The sequence below is a fragment of the Zingiber officinale genome, chromosome 4B (genome assembly GCF_018446385.1).
Source record: "Zingiber officinale cultivar Zhangliang chromosome 4B, Zo_v1.1, whole genome shotgun sequence".
Lineage (NCBI taxonomy): Eukaryota > Viridiplantae > Streptophyta > Magnoliopsida > Zingiberales > Zingiberaceae > Zingiber > Zingiber officinale.
Window position 1 is genome coordinate 91,384,644 of NC_055993.1, and position 24,311 is coordinate 91,408,954.

The following is a 24,311-nucleotide window of genomic DNA, read 5'->3' on the forward strand; positions in this document are numbered from 1 at the left end:
TTGTTCTCGCTGCTTGCAGCTGCCGGCGACAGATCCTCGTGCAGCTAGTGCAGGAGGAGCCGGTTGCTAGCTCGCTCGCTGCCGTTTCATGAACCCATCCGACAAGGTTTATTTGTTATCATTTCACGTGGTCCACCCTGCAGACGCAACAGCAAGAGGACCGGGAATCTCTGAGAACTATCACGTTCTTCCCACGAATTGGAGACGATGGATTTTGACCACTTTCTCCTGTTCTAAGTACTAATTAAGCTCATTATTAAGGTCGATAATTAGGTTGTTGAGGTCGATAATATACAGAATCTCTCAAATGCAAATAGATCGTGAGAAAAACTGAAGGCTAAACATGGTGATCCACAAAAGAGAACATCAATTTGAACTTGAGATCAATGCGAGAAAACTTCCTACTCGATCGGAGATGAATTATATTGGCATCGTGTTCAGGGCGAAGACTTCGACGATGTGAGATTGAGGCTTAAGTCGAACAGTCGCGGTCTTGTGGTGGGCGACGTCGATGGCTGTGGATCATGGAGATGGAGCACTCTTTTATTACTAGAATACGATCCGCCGAGCCTGACTCCAAACAGCTTGGGTTGGCCGACGCAGTTTTCCTCGAGTTGGAAGGGTGGCGGAGGCGACGAGAGACCCTCTGCGATGGTGAGGGAGCTGCTCGACGTGGGGCTCCCGCATCCATGGAGGGGAGCGGCCGCCGGTGACCGCGCGAAGCTGGGCGCCACGGGGAGGACGTGGTTCTGCAGGAAGTAGATGATGTCGTTATAGAGCTTCCGCATGTGCGCCAGCTCCGACATCATCGTCGCGTTGCTCCGTCGCAATCTCTCATTCTCCTCTGCCAACGCGAACGCTGCCGTCGAATGCCCGCCGCCAGCATTAGCAGCGCCGGCGCCGACGTCGTTGCCTCTGATGAGGAGTATCCGCGACGGTGGAGCGGGGACGGCGACGTCCTGCTGCCAGACGGGTGAGCAGTCAAGCCCGTACTCGTCGAAGTGGTGGCTGCCGTAGAGCGGGAACAGAGACGGCGATGTAGCAGAGGGCTTGCGGCGGTGGATCTCGCAGAGCAAGTGCTTTTCCCCCTTCCTAAAGAACTCATTCGCAAACTCCCACCTCTCCGGCACCACCTTGCGAAACCCCTGCCGCATAAATAATCTCATCAGCGATCCAAAAAAAATCACAAAATTTAACATCAACCGAGCATTAATAATGCGATCGCGTACGTAGGTGTTGAGCTGCCGGACGAAGCTAGAAAAGTTATTATGCTTGAAGTAGGTGGGAAGAATGTCGCGGGCGAACTCCGGCGGCCGCCACACCACGAAGGTGGAAGCCTGGACGTCGCCCCACGACACGATGTGGTCAGTCGCGGGGTCGTCCACCAGCTGATACGTCTTCGTCAGGAACGGCGCAGGCACCGGCTTGTGCGCCTCCGCCACTTCCCCTCCCGACGCGCCTTCCCAACACCCCTCCATCGCGCTGGACACAACAGAGTGCGCCATGGCTTCGCCGTATTATCAATGCTTCCGGCTCCGAGGCGCCTCGATGCTTGTGTCGAGGAAGGAAGAAGGCGGGAGGAATATGTGTCGGTCCGGCGTCGGGGAAAGAGAAGGATGAGAGACAGTTGAAGAAAGGGGGCGAGGTTTTAGCTTCAACTTTCGATATGAACCCGTGACAATCGCTTCCTCCCCTGTTTTTCTTTCCTCCGCTTCCAACTCTGCCATCTTCGCTACAAGCTTACTAAATTTATTACATTTCCAAAGCTCATAAATTTGTGCCACCAGTCCACCATTATCATTGGTCTTTAGATTCCTGTATGCTTAAAGGCTGGCTATGATCGATGTGGCAGAAGACACACATCAGCCATGGAATCTAATGTATTCGTATTTTCTTCTGTACCTCAAATCTGCGATGCAGATACCTTTCCCTGAGTCTCTAATTGACTCGACTCGTTTCAAAAGTAACACGGAGTTCGACGAGACCGATGGGAGAGGACAAGCCTACGGACGCATCTCTGCCACTTTCTAACACCAGTTCCAATTTTTTAAACCTCTCTTTGGAGGATAGCGAGATGCATGGTTGCAGAGCCGCGGAACATGTAAGGAAGGCGAGTTCTGGAGAAGAGAGAGCGTGCAATAGGCAGCCAGCAGTAATTGCAGGTCCCGAGGGATGCCTGCTATTGATTCCTCTCCGGTACCCTATCGATGAGATGCCTGTTTATATTCCAAGGTCAGGATTCGAGAGAGATAATAATGATTAAAAAAAAAAGAGTTACTTTTCCCAGCCTCTCTTCTCCTTGCTATCTATCTCTTCTTCGTCGCTCGTTTTCCTCCTCCACTGTCACTGCGTCACTGCTGCAACAAGCTCATGCATTTAAGAATCTGACATCCCAGTTTCGGCATTTGACTATAGCAGAATGACATGAGGACCAGAACGTGGCTTCCGTTGGCAAACAGACATGAAATAAAATTATCTTTCTTTCTTTTTTTTTATCTTTCGACCTTCTCAAATATTAATTGCACGGCACCAACAGACCTTGGCGTATGAATGAACACTGCACATCCACGGATCAAACGGGGCGATGGCCATGCACGAAGAAACCGAAACAGAGCCATTATTTTGAGTGGACAATTTCACCTTGTCTCCAGTGAGTAGCACAGTATCAAAACAAAAAACTGAGCAGAGCGTTGACAGCGTTGCCGTCCACGTCAGCAAGGAGAAGATTTGATTCTAATTTCCAGAATCCAACAAACACCTCTCTTTTCCCGCCTTGATTGGCAGAGGCATATTACTGGCTGCACCTCAGCGGCCCCTCAAGATGATTTTCTACCGTCTGAAAAGAAGATAAATTAATGGACTTCGTCCAAGCACATATAACGAGGGATTGAGAAACCAACCGTAATATTTCATATTCAGTAAATTTTATTGGATAGTTATTCCTAATTATAATATATATATATAATTAATATTTACATATGATATTTTAAAATACTCAGGTATATACGTGCATATAGATATTTTAGCCGGTCAAATTCTAACTATTTAGTAATGCTCTTTCATATTCACAATGACAAAAAATACATGATGCATGAAAAAAAATCATCCTATATAAAAATTGAACTTCATTATTTGAAAAATAGATTGTCTCTTACAATATCTTTTTATAATATACATTTTACAAGTATCAATAATTAGAAAAAAGAGTCATAAAAAGTCAAAATGAAATGGATATAACATAAAGATTTACAATAAATAAAAAAAATAATGCAATTTCTCTAAAAAAAAATAGGATGGTAGTCATTGTTAATTCTATAAGTTATTTTCGATGGATCATTATATTTTTCATTTTAATGTCTAAAATACAAGAACTAAATGAATCAGCAATCTTAAATTCTCAAACTAAAAGTAAATCTTTGACTTGCCTTTGGATCGTGGTGTAATGGAAAAACATCATTCACGCTTCCGAATTTGTTTGATGGCCGACCCTAAATTATATATAAAAAAATAATCTTGGACTCCTATAGATGCTACATGAAATCTAAGTGTGAGTAATATTTTACTAAATTAATCACGTGCAAATTCTCCCTCCCATTTTTCGACCGTCGGATCAAAATCTTAGGGCGCAGAAAAAAGATTAAAAAAAGTCAGGCACGCAGACTTATTCCGCTTCATCCGCGGCAATCATCGCCCTCACAATTAAAAACTCCGCGTGCTTATCGGGCCGTACAAATGGTCCTCTCGTCCAGGGGAGTGGAAATGGACGGCTGAGAAACGCGGCACGTTGGGTGGCTCGAGTGACCCCACGGCCATCGCCCCGTCCGCCAGAGCGCGCCACGTCTCGAGAGGCCACCAACGGCAAACGTGACGCCCCCTCTTTTTTATATGCCGGCGCACCGTTGCTATCCGACACCTGGCCGTCCACCACGCCGCGGGTCACCTCCGCCGTAGCGAGCGAGCAGCGGAGACACGTACCAAGAAAAAGCAGGTCCCCTCTCCTCTCCGGTCTCTCTCTCTCTCTTCTCATCTCGTTCGATCGCGCTTTTCTTGGGAGATTATAAAAGTTTGGATAGGGATTTGCTATTTTTGGCAAGCGCGATTTGATTGGGGGTTAGTTTATGATGATGATTCGTGTAAAATATTGGGGGCAGGGAGTGTGGTCGCTGCCGGATTGTTTGAGTTTGTGCTAGGATTTTGGTTGATTTTGTCGAGAATTTTATATGTTGCTGTTTGATTTGAACTTTTGGGTGGGATTGTAGGTGTTGTGGAGCGATGAATTTTAGGGCCATGGGTGGATCCGTCGGAGAGGCGACGGCGCCGCCTCTGACGCGACAGGGATCGATCTACGCGCTGACGTTCGACGAGTTCCAGAGCACGCTCGGTGGGATCGGGAAGGAGTTCGGGTCGATGAACATGGATGAGCTGCTCAAGAACATCTGGACGGCCGAGGAGGGATACGCCATGACCACGGCCCTTGGTGAGGCAAGCGGCGGCTTGGGGTCCGGCATCCAGCGGCAGGGCTCACTGACCTTACCCCGAACCCTCAGTCAGAAGACTGTAGACGAGGTGTGGCGTGACGTCGTCGGACCTTATTCGTCGACCCAGGGGCCTTCCGCGGGCGGCGCGGAAGTCCCACGACAACCCACCCTCGGGGAGATGACGCTCGAGGAGTTCTTGGTGCGGGCTGGAGTTGTGCGAGAGGAACTGCCGCCGTCGCAGACGCTGCAGATGCCAGCGGGCAACGGAAGTACCAGCACCAACATATGTTTTGGCGATTTGTCGGCACAAAAAGCTTCTTCCGCTCTTACTCTGGAATTCAATCAGGGTTCAAACCGAAGTAATGGAAACTTGGTGGCTCCAATTCCTCAAGGTTTAGCTTCCAATTTGGGGATGACGAGACTATATGAGCCTACCATGCCGTTGGGAATTGGCGTGGACTTGGGGAACCCACTGGGGACGGCAAGTGGAGGGCTTGATGGGTTTAGTCATGCCAGCTTGCGCAACAGAATGACCGGGATGGCTGGCCTTGGTACCGCAGGAGTCGCAAAGGCATCAGGATCGCCCATGAATCCTTTGCCCTCTGATGGAATTGATAAGGGAAATGGGGATATGTCTTCTGTATCGCCTGTTCCATATGTGTTCAGTGGCGGGGTGAGGGGAAGGAAGTCCAGTGGGGCTATCGAAAAAGTTGTGGAGAGGAGACAAAGGAGGATGATCAAAAACAGGGAATCAGCTGCTAGATCTCGGGCACGGAAGCAGGTGATTTTACTGTGATCTTAATGTTGTGTTCTTTAAAAATATCCTTTTCTTGAATTGAATCTTCATATTGTTTTAGCATGGTTGCATGTTGGCTTTCTCTTGGTTCTGCTGGTGTTTCATGCTAGCTTATTGCAATAATAAGTCAGTACTATTTAACATATATGATCCTGTCCAAAAGCGGAAAGGTGGAAAATTAGGGATGTGACGGCTTCACTAATCGGATGTAAATCTCACTCTGTTCTGCAAAATAAGTAACTTCAGTACCGTGCTAGGGAAAGGGTCCCCAGCATTGTCCTTTGATGCTCAAGTCAGTCATCGGAACTTGTAGAAGAAGAGGAGCAACAATAGAACTAACACCAAACAATAATCGCGCGTACCTTCGTTGGTGATGAACCCCCCTTTATATAGAGCCATGTTGGGTGACATACGTGTTTCTTGAGGCAGGGACACGCTCTCCAATATGTCCCATGAAAGGACCTGTCAAGAAAGTACCTCAACAATATATCTTAACAAGACATGTATATCCATAACGAGACAGTAGAAGCTTTTGTCATATAATTTGTCTGTCGACCATGCCTCGTGTCAGGAACACTATCTTCCGAAGGATGTCGAGAGATACTACAGTGGTCTCGTTGCTTAGCCGAGCGGGATAGTCGTTCTGACGGGACTCCGCTCAGTCCACGGGCAGGTCCCGCTGCTCCGCCGAGCGAGGTAGCCGCTTAGCTAGGAGCCCTCCGCTCTGGCAACTTTAGCTGCTCTTCCGTGCGGTGACTGTGTAGTAACCTATCCTCCCCCGTTGGGACCGGCTATTTGATCTCCCTCGGTGTCCTACTATTCCGTATTGAGCGTTGGCTGTCTTACGTATCATCCTGAGCTGGACTGGAGGTTTGCTCGGGCATATCTTCCATCAGTCGGGCCCTAACTACTCGACCGGCCATTGCAATTGTTATCCGTTCAGCCCTTTGACACCTAGGTGTTGACTACCTTGACTATGATCTCCACCTTGGCAGTTGACCCTATGCCAGGTAAGCCTCCCTCCATCGTCGCATCACAAGCTTCTCCCTCAAGTCTAGTCGAAAGAGGCTGCAAGTCCGACTGACTGGACCAGTAGAGTCTCTAGCGGCTCCCACGGTTTCGTCGTTCGGCTCGTGTCGCTAGGCTAGGACCGTATCTGCCGCTCGGACCACGCCTTTGAAAGCAAATTGTGCCTCGATCGTTCGGTAGTGTGATAATCCTTTATCTGTGCCCTGCCGGGACGATGATCAACGACTGGCGAACTTTCTCCTTTCCTTACGCATCTTCGGCTGAACGTCCTAACGTCATTCTGATTTCTTAAAGACTATGTAAATCTCTGATCATTATAGCCGAGCACGCGGCTATATCTACGGCTATATCTAATTAAGTCTCATTAATGACTCCTAGTGATTGAGCGTCACATGTCCTCATTTTTGCCACGCCACGTTTGACGTGACAGACGCCTTTTCGAATTCAATGGCTTGATTTTTTCCTAATTTTTTGTAACCCTGGATCAGATGGCTCAAGTCGATTGGACGCGAGGTTAATAAATCTCGCGTGCGTCGCAATCTTCTTCATTTCGAGTGCCTTCGTCTTCGAGCTCCTCCGCGATGATTCACCTTCTCTTCTTCTCCAGCAATCTTTCCTGTAAGCTCCCTCTTTTTTTATTATTCCAATCTGTCCGTTGTTTTTTGCTGAGTTTGTTTTCGATAGTCGGTTCCTCGCAAACCCCTGTCTCTGTCCATAGACTCTAGTATACTTCTATCGAGTCCAGGTTCGACTGGGACAACGCTGAGAGTTTGAATCCACTTGTGAATTTCCCCCTAGCTACCAAGTTGGCATTCCTTCTGCCTTTGACCGACCACATGAACCACCACTGGATTTTTTATGTTTCTTTGGGGACCAGTTTACCATCGGTTTGCGGATCCTGTTCACCCTTTTTTCTTCACAGTCTGTAAATATTTTCGTATTTCCCTTAATTAATGAGTGTCGAACTCCTTTCAGCTGCTGTGCGGGGTAGTAGACCTGTTCCGCCTGTACGGTATTCCTTTGACTCCTTGACTCTTCCATTATTTCTATTATCTGAAACTGTCTGAGCTGGAGATTTTTCTGTTCCAAGCCCGAGTGGGCTTGGTCTTCTTTGATAAGATGTCGTCCTCTAACACTGGAGAGACCACTACTTCTTCATTCGCCTTCTCGAGCGGCCAGAGTTTCTGACCAGCTGACAACTAGAAGTGGCGAGCCCACCACCACTCAAGAATTATAAAAGTCGATCGGACTGTCTCTAGGCAGCTTCAAGCTTGTCCGATCAGAAGTCCCATATCCATAAGTTGTTGCTGAAGGGCGTCCTCTACGTGTTCGGTTTGAGTCTGATCCGCACGAAGCTTCCGTCTAGCCTAAGTATGCCCTTTCTTTTCCCAATCTTTGAATCTAACTGATTTTTCCTCTTATTATATAGCTCGAATCATGTTGCGAGCACGTTTGGCCAGCAAGTGCAAGTTTGCGGACGCAGAGATCAACGCTGCGGTCGTGGCCGAGCTAGAGGGTCGTGGCCTGTAGTCGATCGGCTCCTATAAGGATCCGCTCGACGATGAGGAGGGAACACAAGAGTTGGGAGCAGAGGGGGAGCTAGCCAGACGACTGCTAGCGGAGCGGCAGCTTCAGTGGACCTTCCGCCCGAACGGTCGTCGATGATTCCGATCACGGTCGTTTCAGAGTCACCTACTTCTGGCGAACCTCTGCGACAGTGCAAGAGACGCCTTGCGGAATCATCCTCCCGTTCTGCGACTTCTGCCTTACAGACACCAACACCGGCCGTCTCTCGACCCTCCTCCGAGCAGGGCGAGACCTCCATTCCTCCTCTTGAACAGGGAGTCGCAGAGCTTCCGGCTTCCATGTCCTCCGATCGGACACCCTCGTTGTCCGTGTTGCCTCAGGGGATAATTGCGCGCCGCCGGTCGCCTTCATGCCACCATCCTTATCGGCGACACAAGTGTCCAAAATCTGACCAGTCCCGACATCCCGGTCTTCGGGCAGGGCGACTTTAGACCCCTCTGGCCCGAGCAGTAGAGACAAATAACGACAATCACCCATTTGTCGACAGATGAGTATCGTAGTGCAGACGACCCAACGTCCCTTACTCCTAAGCACTAGAAGATACGGATCCAAGGGTCGCTCGCACAGATATGCGCCGATGTCCGAGCCCATGTGGTGGTCATCTTTCCGAGGGAGCTTGCCAACAGTCACACCCAGATGTCCACTGGGATATGTACGCTGCTTTTGTATTTATTTTTTATTCGTTCGGCGATTATCATTATCCTGTTGTTGTAGTTCTAAGTAAAGAATCTGGCCACGTGTCATAGACTCGCCTATTTGGATCACGAAGTCCAGCAGCTGCTTGCTCCGAGTGGCCAATCGTCTACTTCACAGGCGCGCTTGGAGCAGATGAGCGCCGAAGCGGCCCAATTAAGGGCCAACCTACAGCGAAGCTCCGAGTGGCTGGAGGCAGAGAAGGGGAAGAGTGTCGAGCATGCAACGCAGCTCGCGAGGCTCAACAAGCAAGCTTCCTCCTTCAAAGCAAAGGCCCACTCGACCAACACTAGGAAGCTCCGAGCTGTAGAGGATCTGGAAATCAAGAACAAAGAGTTTCGGGTGTTGGCACAGAACTTGAAGGAAGTGGGGGCCTCCTTGAATGAGGAGCGAGGCGGACTTGGAAGCATCCCGAGCGACCCTCAAAGTTTATCAGGGTGCAAAGCCCAGCGAGTTCGAGCTTATAAAGAGGGACTACCTCCGCTCGGACGTCTTCAATGACCAGCTCACCGATCAGGCGCTCCGTCTTTTCAACCTTGCCATCGACGGAACACTCGACCAACTGAGGGGCAGCGACTATATCCTGACCACTCTGATAAACAAGGTCATCGGTCGGGACAAGATGACTAACTCGCTGCCCGACGATGTGCTGGATTACCTTGAGTGAGCCCACTCTTGCGGTGTCAGTCCTTTTTCTATATTGCTCCTTCGACCTCTTTTTGTATGACTCAGAATTTTTCTAAGTGTTAATGGAAGATCGCCCCTTCGAGCGACGACTTTATATTCGATCATCTTAATACATAGCAGGCTTAGCTTTAGAGCGATCAATTAGCCGTTCTTCGTTGTAGCTTCGGGTTTAGAGTCGCCGCTTGACTGTTGACGAAGATCGGGGCTTAACGTCACCGCTCGCCAGTTGAAATGCATAGACACGAGTTTAAGGTCGTTGCTCGACCGTTGACGTAGACGAAGGTTTTAAGGTCGTCACTCGACCGCTTACGTAGACGAGGGTTTAAGGTCTTCGTTTGACCGTTAATGACGATGAGGGTTTAAGATCGATCCTCGACCATTGACGTAGACAAGGGTTTAAGGTCTCCCCTCGACCGCTAACGTAGACGAGGGTTTAAGGTCGCCGCTCGACCGTTCATGATGACGAGGGTTTAAGGTCGTCGCTTGATTGTTGAGGTAGACGAGGGTATAAGTCGTCGATCGACCATTGACGTAGACGAGGGTTTAAGATCGCCGCTCGACCGTTGATGACGACGAGGGTTTAATATCACTGCTCGACCGTTGACGTAGACGAGAGTTTAAGGTCGCCGCTCGACTGTTGACATAAACGAGAGTTTAAGTTCACTGCTCAACCATCGGTGAAGTTTAGGGTTTATAGTCGCCGTTCGATTTTTAACTTGGTCGATTGGCTTAAGAGTCTGGAACACTTGTAATTTTATTTATATTTGTCCTGCATCCAGAAGTCATACATGCACTTTTACAGGCATTTATATTTATTCACGCACCTCTCACTCGACCCTGTAGGGTTGGAGATGATTCGCGTTCCACGATCGCTCGAGCTGTCTTCCGTTTTCATCCTCCAGATAATAGGCTCCCGAGCGAAGCTTCTGCACAACCTCTTAGGGTCCCACATATAGGGCTTCGAATTTGGTGATGTCGTCGATCGATTTTATTCTTTTCCACACCAGATCGTCGACTGGGAAGGACCTCAGGATCATCCTCCGGTTGTAGTTCTGCTTCATCCGCTGTCGGTATGCCATCAGCCGAACGATTGCCTTATCCCGCATTTCGTCCACCAAATCGAGCTCCATAAGTCGTCGCTCGACGTTTCCCTTATCGAAGAGCTGCACTCGATCGGATTCTACACCGACTTCCACAGAGACTAACGCTTCAACGTCGTACAGATGAAATTGTGTTATGCCAGTCGCCTCCTTTAGAGTTGTGCGAAGAGCCCACAGGACGTTAGGGAGCTTGTCGACCCAGCTGCCTCCTGCGTTGTTGAGTCAAGCTCGTAGACTTCTAAGGATCTCCCGATTGGTGACTTCCGCTTGGCCATTGCTTTGTGGGTAAGCTACTGAGGTGAAAGTTTATTAAATGTCATAGCCTTCATACTACTCCCTAAGCCTTCGACCGGCGAATTGCTTCCCGTTGTCTGAGACAAGCCAGCGGGGATACCGAACTGGCATAAGATATTCTGTCAGACGAATTTGATGACCATATGCTCAGTTATTTTTGCTAACGGCTCGGCTTCCACCCATTTTGAAAAATAATCCACGGCGACGAGCAGAAATCTTCGCTGAGCGGTCGCCATTGGAAATGACCCAACGATATCCATGCCCCATTGGTCGAACAGGCAAGATACCGTGGACGCCTTCATTTTCTCAGTCGGTCAGTACAGTATACTTTGATATTTTTGGCAGGACAGGTAGGTAGATACTGTTCGAGTGGCGTCCTGTGGGCCAAAAATATCCGGTCAGAAAGATCTTTCGGGCTAGCAAGTGGTCGCCCGAGTGACTTCCGCAAGAGCCTTGATGTACCTCTTGAAAAATGTACTATGTATCTTCTGATCCCACACATTTGAGCAGTGGCCTCGAGAAAGCCCGCTTATAAAGCTGGTCCCTGATCAGCGTAAATCGTTCAACCCTCTTTTTCAATAGACGAGCTGCTTCCTGATCAGACGGTATGCTTCCTGATCGGAGGAATTCGACCAACGGTGTCCTCTAGTCGTTTGGAAAGGAAATTCCTTCCATCCAGTTGATATGTGCTACCAGTGAGACCTGCTCGATCGGCTGGCTTATAACGACGGGGAATAATGAACTAACTAACTTAGTCAGTCGCCTGCTGCCTGGTTGTCTGATCGGGGAATCTTCTGTATATTGACTTCTTGGAAATTAGTCTTAGAGCTTTTCGAAGGTTTCTGCGTACAGCTCGAGTCGGGAACTACTTATTTCGAACGTTCCCGATAATTGCTGAGCAGCTAACTGGGAGTCCGAGTGGATAAGGATTTTTGTAGCTCCGACGTGCCAAGCTGCCTGTAAACTAATTATTAAGACTTCGTATTCGGCTTCATTATTTGTCGCTTGATAATCCAGCCAAACAGGCAGCTACATCCGGTACTCCCGAGGTGAAATCAACAGAATGTCGATTTCGCTGTCTTATCGAGTGGACGAGCCGTCGATGTATATCTTTCAAATTGCATCTGGCTCGGTGTTCAGGACCTCTGTGACAAAATCAGCAATGGGCTTTAATCGCCGTTCAAGGCTGGTATTGAATGTCGAACTTACTGAGTTCGGTCGTGCACTTGATCAACCGTCCGGACGTCTCAGGGTTTAGAAGGACTCTTCTTAGGGTGTTGTTGGTCATCACGACGATCGGGTGCACTAAGAAGTATGGGCGGAGTCTCTGAGCTGCTAGCACCAATGCGTACGCTAATTTTTCAAGACAAGTGTAGCAGCACTCTGCGTATTTCAATATATGACTCAAAAAATACATAGGTTGTTCGTGGTCGTTTTGCTTTGCTAATGTTGAACCAACCGCATACTCGGTGGATGACAGGTAGATCCAGAGCAGCTCGTCAGCGCTCGGCTTGGCCAATACAAGCAAGGAGTTGAGATATTTCTTAAGCTCTTTCAGCGTCTTGTCACATTTGCGTCTCATTGGAATTTCGTCGCCCAGCGCAGCACCTCGAAGAACGGAGGACTCCGGTCGGACGACTTGGAGATGAACCTTGATAGCGCGGTGATCTGTCCGGTCAGCCGTTGGGCCTCCTTCAAACTGCCGGGCAGGGGCATGTCTTGTAGCACCTTAACCTTGCTTGGATTCGCCTCGATGCCCCATTCGGTGATGATGTATCAGAGGAAGCGGCCGCTCTTCACATCGAACAGACATTTGCTTGGGTTCAGGTTTATCCCATATGCCCTTAAGGTTTAGCATGCTTCTTCGATATCTGCAAAAGATCAGCAGCTCGGAGGGATTTTATTAATATGTCATCGACATATACCCCCATGTTACGGTCGATCTGTCGACGGAACACTTTAATCATTAGCCTTGGTAGGTGGCGCCGATGTCCTTATCCTCTTTAGCGGCTCCTCCCCGAGCGAGACGGCCAGGTGGACTTGGCCAATCGACAACACTTCGTTGCCTATAAATCAGTAGAGTGAAGTCGTCATGGGTAGGGATGTAAACGAGCCGAACCGAGCCGAACAGTATTAGGCTCGAGCTCGGCTCATTTAAGTTATATTCGGGCTCGAGCTCGAATCGAGCATTGTGAGAGCTCGAGCCCGAATCGAGCTTTTATTACGAGGCTCGAGCTCGGTTCGTTTTAGAATTATCAAGCTCGCGAACAGTTTGAGCTCGGGTCGTTATTAGTTCGATTATCAAAGTTAACGAGCCTAACTCGTTAAGCGAGCTCGGGCTCATTTTCGGACTCGTTTAGAGCTCGTTTTTTGGCTCATTTTAAAGCACATTTTAAGGCTCGTTTTAGAGCTCGTTTTTTTTGGCTCGTTTTAGAGCTCGTTTTTTGACTCGGTTTGAGATTCGTTTTAAGGCTCATTTTTTTTTGCTCGCGAGCCTATAAACGAACATGTTTGCGAGCTCACGAGCCGAATATCCATAAGCTCGAGCTCGGCTCGATAAAACTGTCGAGCTCGAAATCGAGCTCGAGCTCGAGCTCGGCTCGATAAGATAAATGAACGAACTCGAACAAGCTTTTTACCGAATCGAGCTCCGAATAGTTCGCGAACCGTTTGGTTCATTTACATCCCTAGTCATGGGTAGTAAATCACTCCGGTCGATTTGCAACTGATAATGCTTTCTTATATATGATATTCACCGAGCTCCCTATGTCAACAAAGGTTCGGTGAATAACGTAGTTAGCGATTACCGCTCGGATGATCAGCGCGGCGTCATAAGGGATCTTCACTCCCTTTAAGTCCCTCGGGTCGAAGCTGATCTCGGGTCCCTTGGCCTTCTCCTTGCTGCAACCCACAACATGGATCTCGAGTCGCCGAGCATGCGACTTCCTCGCCCGGTTGGAATCACTGCCGGTCGGTCCACCAGCAATCATTTCTCTCTCCCGGGATGGCATTACTCTGGTTCTCCTCCTCTCGAGTTGAAGGTCTACTCCGCTCGACAGAGGCTCGAGCTAGACTCTGGTTGTCCTTCCTCTGAGATTGATGAGGGTGCAGCTCAGCCGTCGTCCTTTCTTCCTCCCTTCGCCCAGCTGATCGTTGATTAGAAGATGGGGATCGATGGCGATATCCCCGCGGAGCCAGCCGGCTAGCTATTGCCATCAGGTCGTAACAGTCCTGTGTGTTGTGTGTCACCAACTGATGGAAGGAACAAAATATCAACATCCATACTTTGCCTTTTGCAGTCTTTGGGTGACCAGCTGCCACATGCTGCACAGCATGTGTCCTAGGCTCATGGTGTGGTTGGGCTCCTCCCGGTCGAGGCCTCTTAGGGGGTTGATGGTTGCTCGACTGCTACCGTTTAGATGCTCTTGCGGACTCAGTGGGTGTTTCCCTCCTCGCCGCCTGGGCTTCTTCCACGTTGATATATTCGGTAGCCTTCTTTTGTAGGTGGCCGAAGTCCCTTGGCGGCTTTCGAATGAGCGATCGGAATAACTCGCCCTCGGTGAGCCCCTAGGTGCGTTTGAAGAGACCGTTGGGATGTTCATAGCCACTTGATTGAAGCGCTGGATGTAGGCCATCAATAGTTCCCTGGCCCTGCTTCAGCAAGAATAAATGCATGCTCGTCTTCTGATGGCGATAGCTGCTGGCAAGTGGTGTAGGAATGTCGCTCGGAAGTCCTTGAAGTTGTGGATTGATCCGTCCGGCAACCTCTTGAACCAGTGTTGTGTTGACCCAGAGATAGTGATGAGAAAGACCCGACACTTCACTCTATCGGTGTACTCATGAAGTGTGGCCGCGTTGTCGAATTTGGTCAAATGGTCGTCCAGGTCGATAGTTCCGTTATATTTTCCGATCGCTAACGGCGTGTAGTGCCTTGGCAGAGGGTCATTCAGAATCCCTTGTGAAAATTGCTGATTGATCCGCTCGGGTGAATCATTCTCTTTAGGTGTCTTCCCTTTCCTCGCGTCTCGAACGGGCGCATCATTTGAAGAAGACCCTCAGTTCTTGTCCGCTCAGTCCCGTTCCTCCGATGGGGTCATGAACAGTGCTCAGCGGAAGGGGATAGCGGCATCGGGTGCTTTCCTATACGTGTCAGCCGGCTTCTTGCTATTACTCCGAGCGGATATGGTTTGCTCGGTCACCGTGTTCAACCGGCCAACCAGCGGCTGATGATGTGGGCTCTTGCGCTTGGCGTTCGGCCCGCGCTTGTTGTTGCTGCTCTACTATCTTGGTCGCTCAGTTTGTACCAGTATGTTGAGCTCCTATTGTGTCAGCGTTATCGTGGTGAATCGTCCAGCGTCCTCCATCTTCTCGTTTGGATGCAGGATACGTTCTCACATACGGCGTCAAAGTGATCCTATCCGAAAGTGGGAAGGTAGAAAGCTGGGGATATGGCGGCTTTGCTGATCAGATGTGGACCTCGCTCCGCTCTGCAAAACAAGTAACGTCAGTGCCAAGCCAAGGAAGGGGTCCCGGCGCTGGCCCTCCGACGCTCAAGTTAGTCACCGGAACTTGTAAAAGTAGAGGAGCAACAGTAGAACTAGTACTACACAGTAATCGCGCGTGCCTCCGCTGGTAATGGATCCCCCCTTTATATAGAGCCCTGGTGGGCGATGTGCGTGCTTCTCGAAACATGGTCACGCTCTCCAATATGTCCTACGAAAAGATCTGTCAAGAAAGTACCTCTGACAACATACCTTAATAAGACATGCATATCCCTGACAAGACAGTAGAAGCTTCCGCTGTACGATCCGTCTGTCAACCATGTTTCGTGTCAGCGACACTATCTCCCAAAGGATGTCGAGCGATACTACAGTGGTCATGTTGCTTGGCCGAGCGGGGTAAACGCTTGGTCGTGACTCCGCTCAGTCCACAGGCATGTCCCGCTGCTTGGTTGAGCGGGGTAGCCGCTCGGCCAAGAGCCCTCCAATCTGGCAACCTCAGTTGCTCTTTCGTGCGATGACTGTGTAGTAACTTATCCTCCCCTGTTCGGACAAGTTATCCGATCTCCCTCAGCGTCTTACTATTCTGTATTGAGCGTCGGCTGCCTTACGTATCATTCCGAGCTAGACTGAAGGTCTGCTCGGACATGTCTTCTGCCGGTCGAGCCCTGACTGCCCGACCGGCCATTGCAATTGTCCTCCGTTCGGCCCTTTGACACCTAAACGTTGACCACCTTAATTTTGATCTCCCCCTTGATAGTTGACCCTGTACCAGATGAGCCTTCCTCCATCGCAGCATCAATATACATTAATAGATACTTAACATCGCAGTATCTTCTTTTAAAAATAAAAAAAATCAATTTGATAATCAATAGTATAAAGTAGAAAAACAAAATGTCTAATCACATACCTTGAGGAGACTGAAAGTCCTTTTAGTAGGAAGTACTCCAGAAATTTTTTGGTAAGTTAGTCAACAACTATAGTCTTTGGTAAGGAAAGTAAATCTAGAACACGTGTTTTTCATAGTTTTTACATTTTTATGTTGATATCATGAACATGTTGTTAGCGTGTTTAAAGAGCTTTGTGCTATCTGCCCTTTTGTGGACTGCAACAACAGTTATCCATTGAAAAAATGGAGAACAAAAATGAAGCTCTGGATATTCTTTCTTCTTTATATTTGTTGCCCTTATTTAGCTTGACTCTAAATTTTCTCGTCCGAATTCTTATCAATCTTTATGTTTTGGATTAAGGCTTATACTATGGAATTGGAAGCAGAAATAGCAAAACTGAAAGAGCAAAACCAAGAATTGCAGGAAAAACAGGTGCATTTCACGGAACCACTTCAAGACTTACATTTCTTCCTGTCTTTTATCACGATTTTCTCTTCTATGTTCTCAAATTTTCAACAGCATTGCCTTGTCGTTTGTCTGTCAAATGTGTGTTTACCCAACCTTATTTACAAGTTTTATGCAACTATCTGAATTGCTGAGGTCATTGTGGTGCTCAAATTGAATACTGTTTTGATGTAATTTTCATTAGTGATTGCAAAACTAGAAAATTTAGCTGGTTGATGTCTATTATCTTTGTCATTTATCAGTCAAAGTGAAACTGAGGTGAGATTTGCGAAATAAATAGCCGATTGAGCCTGATAACTTAATACGTACCAACATTGATGGGGATAGGTAACTGTATCGTCTGTTTTAGCTGTGCTGCATTGCACATATACATAGGCACTGATGTAGTGCCTATTTAGATTTAGCATGTGGAAAATTGCGTCTTACACAAGTCAGATTTTGTAGCACTCTGATGTACCTTTGAGATGATTATTGGATATTATTTAAGTTTTGTTGTTTTTTATTCCTTTTCAGGCTGAGATGATGGAGATACAGAAGAACCAGGTAAATCCTTCTTATTATTCCGATCTATGTTTCCATCCTTTAATATTACTGACATGTTGATATTGTAAGCAATTAGAATCAAAGTTGTATGAGTAGAAGTAAAACAAAAATTTATAATTTAACATAATGAAATGATAAATTTGCATAAGAAACTAGAGTGCGGTACTGAGACTCATTGTTATGCGCATCAAAGTTTGCATTAGCTCTTTTGTACAGGTGTACTAATTTATTTCGTCATAACAGATATTGCAGATGATGAACCAGCAAAATGAACCAAAGAAACGCTGCTTGAGGAGGACACAAACAGGTCCATGGTAGAACCTACCATGGCATTCCCTGAAAATTGTATCAGTATATGTCAGACTTTAGCTTGTAGGGTATTTGTGTATATTGGCATGGAGTTTGTCAAAAATGATTTCACTAAACTGCTTCTTATGTTATGTTGTAGATCTATTCTTTGGTGGCACTATTTTCCGCCAATTAATGTGCTTCAGTTTATTTGTTTTAAAAAAAAAGAGGTTGTATCGCTGTCAAACTCGAGATAATTTTTCTCTAGTAAATATTAACCGGTTGACTAGTCGCAGCCATTGTTTAATGAATTAGCTCTATGTCTAGAGAATATTTTAAAAACTAAATTGTAGGGTTTTTCCCTTTGTTAGAGGGAGCCCTTCCAGAAATTCTCGATAGCGCTGGGCGTAACCCAGGCCAAAGAGGGGGTTTGGAAATAGTTTTCAACCAGCAATTGTCGCGCCTCGGTTATAACCTCACTAGCTGCGACATTGCCCCAAGCGCAAAGATAATTGTTTGAGTTCGATCTGGTTTTATTTTATAAGGGCAATGCTTGGCGCCGACCGTCCTCCTTTCGATGTGGGACTAAATAAACATCAACTCAAATGTTTTCCTTCTTAATTCCCCCTCTTGGAGTCGTGCCCCAAAATGGCCGGAGGCGGAGACGGCCATAAAGAAGCGCCGGAGCTCCGAACAGCCTCCAAGATCGTGCTGGCCTCGGTCTCGGCCGCAGCGGCGGAGTCCTCCACCTTTCCTATCGACATCATAAAGACGCGCCTTCAGCTCCGCGGCGAATCCCCTCGCCCCACTTCCCTCCCTCGTTCGATAGTTGGGAATTCCTTCAGTGTTGCGGCCGAGATCTGGAGGAAGGGAGGCGTGTTGGGCTTCTACAGCGGCCTTACCCCTGCCGTCTTCCGCCACCTCTTTTACAGCCCTCTGCGGATCGTCGGGTACGAGTACCTCCGGGGCGCTGCCGCCTTCGACGGATCTCTCTTTGGAAAGGCGCTCGCAGGAGGGATCTCTGGCGCTATCGCTCAGGTAAGATTCATTTCACAGCCTCTCGTTTGCTAAACAAGATCGTTTCTTTACGCGTTGCAATTTTTTTAGTGCTAGAAATCACAAGATTTCCCAAGTTAGCGATCGAGAAATGTGTAACTATGCTTCCGTATATTTTGTGAAATAATGTTTTTTCTTGCATATCAAATGCGGGGAAAAGATCATGCAATTGCTATTGTTTTCCAAATCTGTTGGCTTTCTAGTTCAGTTTTTGTGTGAAGTTATACGTAGTCTGCAGAATCTCAATTCTGCTGCCTCATCAGTACACTTGTAGTTACTGATTTGCATAAACTCTATTTTACTTATTTATAGATCACATCAGCACTCCTGTTATATTAGTTGGTCTAGTTCGTTTAGTCTCTCCTAATTCACAATTCATAGATAACTAACTTAGCTCTTGTAGTGCTACGTTTTTTTGGAACCAAGATTGTGAGAGAGAAAGTGAGTTTATGATGCATTTCAAGGTAATTAAATATTTGGTACAAGTATGCACCTATCAAACTAAACTTGTAAACTTTAGATTATCTTTAATGCATGATAGTTGATGACATCAAACGAAACTTGTAAACTTTAGATTATCTTTAATGCATGATAGTTGATGACATAACAGGAGGGTATTGGTAGACTCTATTTGCTTGCTGTTTTTTGTGTACTCCAATAGTTCAAAAAAATGTGTTTCTTGAAGAAAACTGGCTGCCTTCTTGTTCTTGATGGCTATCATCAGTTCCATGAAGCCTTTTTGTCCCAACTTTGATGGCCTATAACTAACGATCCAAATTGGTTATTCTCAGTCTTCAGTTTTCTTAAGCATGAGAAATCAACTTGGTGATGGTGCTTCCAACAAGAAATATTTTGAACATCTATCTAGTATGGACAAGGCCGAGTTAATTCATATTTTTTCAACTTATCCACTCTTAAACATATTCTCACTTTTTTTTTAAATTAGTCTACTTTGGAAGTTATATGTGCCGAAGTTAACAAATAAAAGGACCAATTAATATTTATGAACAAGTTTTCAAGTTGATCTCCCTTTGTAGACACTTCGCTACAACTGGGGGTAACTTGAAGCAATATTTGGTAGTTTAATAGTTAGACTGGCTTAGATTCTCCATTGTGTATGTATTTTCACTGCTGTTATACTATCCCACTCAAAATGATTCTGATTTGTGATGAAACACGAAATCACAAAACATCTTCACTATTTGTTATCTTGACTACTCCGAGAATAAAGTAAATATAGGTTTTTTTTTTTACTCACTTACCTTCATGATCTTTTCTGGGCAACCTAGATAATCTGAATTTTGTACTTTCTCTAGATCAGACGTCTGTTCCACCCCCATCGCATCAAACCAAAGTCAGACTAACAGTAGGACTAGGAAGTGTACAACAAAAGCTAACGTTTTGGATTAAGATACACTTGTTTAGACTGTTGTAATCTCAATGCGGGCAATTTTATTCTGGTTTCATTGGATAATAGCAAACACAATGCACAATGTACTTGAATATAGCAATGGACTGTCTAATATATGCATTGACTTATGCTTTATGTTGGAGATAATCAGTGTGTTTAACTTTATGGTTCACTTGCAGATTCTGGCAAGTCCTGCTGATCTTATCAAGGTAAGAATGCAAGCAGATGGGCGACTTCTAAACACCTCTAGGCAACCAAGGTATGCCGGAGGGTTCGATGCATTGAGAAAGATTGTCCAGAAGGAAGGCTTTCGAGGGCTTTGGACTGGAGTGGTTCCTAACGCTCAACGAGCATTTTTGGTCAATATGGGAGAACTGACATGCTATGATCAAGCAAAGCATTTCATCATCCGCAAAGGTCTTTGTGACGATAATACATATGCTCATACATTGGCTTCAGTTGCCTCAGGCCTTTGTTCGACCTTTCTAAGCTGCCCACCGGATGTTGTTAAAACAAGACTAATGAATCAGGGTTCTGGTAGAGAGGAAGCTTTATACAGAAATTCTTTTGATTGTTTGTACAAGACGGTCAAGCACGAAGGTCTTAGTGCCCTTTGGAAGGGCTTTTTCCCTACATGGGCAAGGCTAGGGCCTTGGCAGTTTGTTTTCTGGGTGTCTTACGAAAAGCTTCGGCAAATCTCTGGTCTTTCATCTTTCTGATACATTTCCTCCTGTTCAGACAGCAGGGTTCTGATTTTAATCACCACAGTTAATAAGTGTTTGTCGGCGCAACTAATTCAGATTCAAAAGGACAAAGATCAAGTTTAGTTTTTCTGTAGCTTTGCTTGACAGGATCATGATAATAGAGAGACAGTTGTGCTTGAGCAAGAGATCTGTTTCTGCTAGTTTGTCCATTAAATATTATGTTAGCTTTTGTGATTTAGTCTGCAGTTGCAGTTTCGGAAAGGAAAATTTGATGTAGCAGTAAAACTCATTAAATAAAACAATATCTGAAATTTTGGATTGGCATTCCAGAAGTTGACCTCACAGTATGCATCCAACTCGATTCAACGGAAGGTTGGTGTCATCACCTGCCGTCTCAATGTATAACTTGCCAAATAATTGTTTTGAAAAATAATGATATTACTGCATCATTTTTTTAATATTTTACTTGATTATAAATTCAAATGTTTCTAATCCTCATCTAAACACGAGCATCACCACTTGAAATTCCCCATGCGAACCCTCATGTATAGTTGTGCACACAGCTGACTCAACTTTATACGCTACCAGTACTCTTCAAACTCAGTAGTAAGTCGACTCAAAACTTCTAGTAAAACAATTTGATACCATCGGCCTTGTCTTCACAGTGTCTCAAATATGGAACCACGGAGCCGAGGTCCATTTCCTTTCTCGACTTGCACTCAAACGAGGGAGGGAAGTGGAAGCAGGGTTCCATCGTCGAGGATTGCAGGCAAAGGTTCTCGTCATCGGGCCTCACGAGCAACCACGGTCGAATTCCACCCAGCCCTTGCGCCACATACCCAAACGTAGAATACTGACTCGTAATCAACGAGTCGCTCAAGCTCAAGAGATAAATCTCCGCCAGAGCCTTCACGTTGTGATCCAACTTCTCTGTGAATTGTTTCTCTTCATGGCTTGGCTGATAGACGCTGACCACCTCTCCTGTCGCCGTCGCATTCCTATAGTACGCGTCCCTTATCCTCTCGAAGTACTCACTCTTCAAACTGGTCACGAGGACAGCTTTCGGTTTGACTCGGATGATGTCCGAAAGAGCAGCGGCGTCTTTCGTATCGAGACTGGGCAGCAAGTTCTTTGAGATCGCGCAGTTCATTATATAACTCGAGTGCCTGTCGAGATCGACTTCTGCAAATGGCCTGATCTGGACACCCAATATTTCTTCTGCATTTGCTAGGTATGCTTGGTAGTACCTTGTTACGTGGCCCCAAACTGCATTGGATGGATGGAAGAGATACCTTCCCAGGAGATGAAACACGGTCGTCCTCTCAGGGAAGAGCAAGCTGAGCTCCTGCTCGAACATCGGTATGAGAAACAAAGCTGGGACAAAATACTGGTTCGATCTCAGCAATAACCATGGGAACTGTCGAAGCAGCAGCTGACCATCTTCGCAGTAGAACATTCTGTCGTAGTCATTGTTGTTATGTACAAGGTGAAGGTACAGATAATCTGGCAGCGGAATCGAAGCATTGGTGATCATGTTCATGTCATTACTGAGGATCTTATCTCTGAGCAAATTCCCATATCGATTTGGATCTGTATCGAAGATCGAGGCCATATGCGTGATAGGGAAACGAGACGGTAGGAGCCAAGTGGTGTTGGGGAACGGCTCGCAAAAGAGGCCATTCATGTGGTCAGGGAAGAAGAGCAGTAGGACTTTGTCGTTGAGGAGAGCGTAGAGGAAAGAAGAGGTTATGCGATCATCCTGTTGCCCAAACCATCCTGTGGTATCCACACCACGTAGTTGCACTCCATCGGGCCACCGCCGCTGCGGTTGGAGTTCAACTGCCTGATGCTCTCGCGGTAGAGCTCGGTGTTCGGGCCACATTTTTGGTGGAGAGCTTCGTAGCTTCGTAGCTTCTCTAAGAGATATGGAGAAGGGGTGTGGTTCGGAGGTTTCAACAGTTTTGCAGACTCGAATCGGCTTCTGCAAGAGGATTCATCAAATGCAAGGGAGAGCAGACCGCCGAGGGATTCGTCCACTGAACCTTGAGCACAATATGCAATTGTAAGAATTAAGAAAAACATAAAAAGTGGTGAATCACAAATTTCACCCAATTGCTTCTTCAGAAGTCTACATTGTGCATATAGAGATTGTTGCAGCCAGAAAACCACCATGACGAAGACCGACAAAGGACAATGCTAAATGGCTTGCTTGAGGTGGTAGGTAGAAATGGAGATAGAGAAGGAGAGTAGAATCTCATGGAGTTGAATAGAGTTCGTCCCCTTGTCATTATCCTTGTGAGTGTCTCTATAATTATCCGAAAATCATCTCCACATCGATCGAAATATTATCATTATGTGAGCCGATGAGGAGATCAAATCTGACCATCATTGGTTGCCTCCCCTTCTTCCAGCACCACGTGTCAATAAGGGAGTATCTAAGAAACCAGAACTAACAACCACGTAACCACTCCTCTATGCTTAAGATGTCACGTGACCTAAAATATTCGTAGTCACAGTTAGTGAGCCCATATAGGACGTAGACCTGTCTTAAAAATGAAAAATGTGACATCGATGTGAAGTGACCTTGGAAATATACAAAGACAGGGTCTAAAACTGAGAAGATATTGGCATTCGCCTTTGAGGGAGAGTGTTGGCAATTGGGGGGTCGAGATAGAGATGACGTCAGCAATTACAGCAGGGATTGAGAGAGAGTTTGTTGATAAGGCTGAGAGAGTCTGTTGTCGAGACTGAGAAGGAGTTTGAGATTGAGAGAGAGTTTGAAACTGATATAGAGTCTAAGATTGAAAGAGAGTCTGAGACTAAGATAGAGTTTGAGACTAAGAGGAAGTATGCTGCTAAGACCGAGATAGAGTCTATCGCCAAGACTGAGAGAGAGTTTGAGATTTAGAGGGAGTTGAGACTGAGATGGATTCTAAAACTGAGAGGAAGTCTGAGACTAATAGAGAGTTTGTTGCTAAGACCAAGGTAGAGTCTATCGTTGAGCTTGAGCTGGAGTATAAGGCTAAGAGGGAGTTTGAGAATGAGAGGAATTACGAGGCTAAGAGGGAGTCTATTGCCGAGATTGAGGGGGAGAAACCACTGCATCACAAACCTTCCCTTCAAGTTTAGTCAAACGAAGTGTAATTTGATTGACTGGACTATGCTCAGTTGTCCCTTACCCACCACTTTGATCTTTTCAAAATGTTAGTTTGACGTGTCCATGTTTTACTGGGGAAGCTAGCCGAGCATTGGGCATCAAGGAGAGAAAACTTAGCATTCAATGGATGTGATACGCGAGATCGTGTATCACACTGAGAATTGGATCACAATGTTAATGGATTATTGGGGGCGGTGTGCAATATCCCCCTCCACCCGCGAGAGCCCCTTATCGCCTTAAATGTAACGACAAGCGACGATGTCACTGCTGACTAGGGGTGTCAAAAATGAACCTGACCCAATGCACCGACCTAATGCACCGACCTGAGTCGACCGAAAAAAATCATGTTCAAATTGGGGGATTTTGGGTTTGGGTTAGAGGATTTCAGAGTTGGAGATTTTTGGATCGGGTTCGGGTTGACTAGAATTTAATTATATATATATGTATATATATATATATATATATATATATATATATATATATATATATATATATATATAATATCAATGTTAGTATGATAATGGAGTATAGAACTAAAATTAAAGAATTATAGAGAAAATAGTAAAAAAAAAATGAAGTAATTTTTAATTAGGTTATTCAGGTCAGGTTTAGGTTTAGGTTTGGATCCGGGTTT

The 24,311-nt window shown here is 46.3% G+C and overlaps 4 protein-coding genes and 1 non-coding gene across 8 annotated transcripts; 2 read left to right on the forward strand and 3 right to left on the reverse strand.

Moving 5' to 3' along the window:
* Positions 1-234: 234 nt before the first annotated feature.
* Positions 235-1,976, reverse strand: LOC121975499 (heat stress transcription factor B-4c-like). Its single transcript, XM_042527193.1, has 2 exons — positions 1,230-1,976; positions 235-1,145 (listed from the first exon to the last, which is right to left on the reverse strand). The coding sequence occupies exons 1-2, from the start codon at positions 1,503-1,505 to the stop codon at positions 438-440; spliced, it is 984 nt and encodes a 327-aa protein (XP_042383127.1). The 5' UTR covers positions 1,506-1,976; the 3' UTR covers positions 235-437.
* A 1,852-nt stretch (positions 1,977-3,828) lies between these two features.
* LOC121975498 (ABSCISIC ACID-INSENSITIVE 5-like protein 5) lies at positions 3,829-17,508 on the forward strand. 4 transcript variants are annotated; one of them, XM_042527189.1, is made up of 5 exons: positions 3,829-3,988; positions 4,260-5,259; positions 16,414-16,485; positions 17,032-17,061; positions 17,305-17,508. In XM_042527189.1, exons 2-5 carry the CDS (start codon positions 4,273-4,275, stop codon positions 17,377-17,379), a joined length of 1,164 nt encoding a protein of 387 aa, XP_042383123.1. In that variant the 5' UTR covers positions 3,829-3,988; positions 4,260-4,272; the 3' UTR covers positions 17,380-17,508. The 4 variants fall into 4 exon arrangements, with proteins under 4 accessions (XP_042383123.1, XP_042383125.1, XP_042383126.1 ...); XM_042527191.1 differs by having other exon boundaries at positions 3,908-4,005; XM_042527192.1 differs by having other exon boundaries at positions 3,932-4,110.
* Positions 17,509-17,702: 194 nt separating this feature from the next.
* LOC121979026 lies at positions 17,703-17,859 on the reverse strand. The gene has a single exon (XR_006111308.1). It is a non-coding gene; the product is annotated as a U4 spliceosomal RNA (small nuclear RNA).
* Positions 17,860-17,917: 58 nt separating this feature from the next.
* On the forward strand, positions 17,918-20,843 carry LOC121975500 (mitochondrial uncoupling protein 3-like). The gene is made up of 2 exons (XM_042527194.1): positions 17,918-18,387; positions 19,996-20,843. The coding sequence occupies exons 1-2, from the start codon at positions 17,998-18,000 to the stop codon at positions 20,533-20,535; spliced, it is 930 nt and encodes a 309-aa protein (XP_042383128.1). The 5' UTR covers positions 17,918-17,997; the 3' UTR covers positions 20,536-20,843.
* Positions 20,844-21,145: 302 nt separating this feature from the next.
* Positions 21,146-22,132, reverse strand: LOC121978384 (fucosyltransferase 2-like). Its single transcript, XM_042530737.1, has one exon. The coding sequence runs from the start codon at positions 22,130-22,132 to the stop codon at positions 21,146-21,148; it is 987 nt and encodes a 328-aa protein (XP_042386671.1).
* Positions 22,133-24,311: the final 2,179 nt, after the last annotated feature.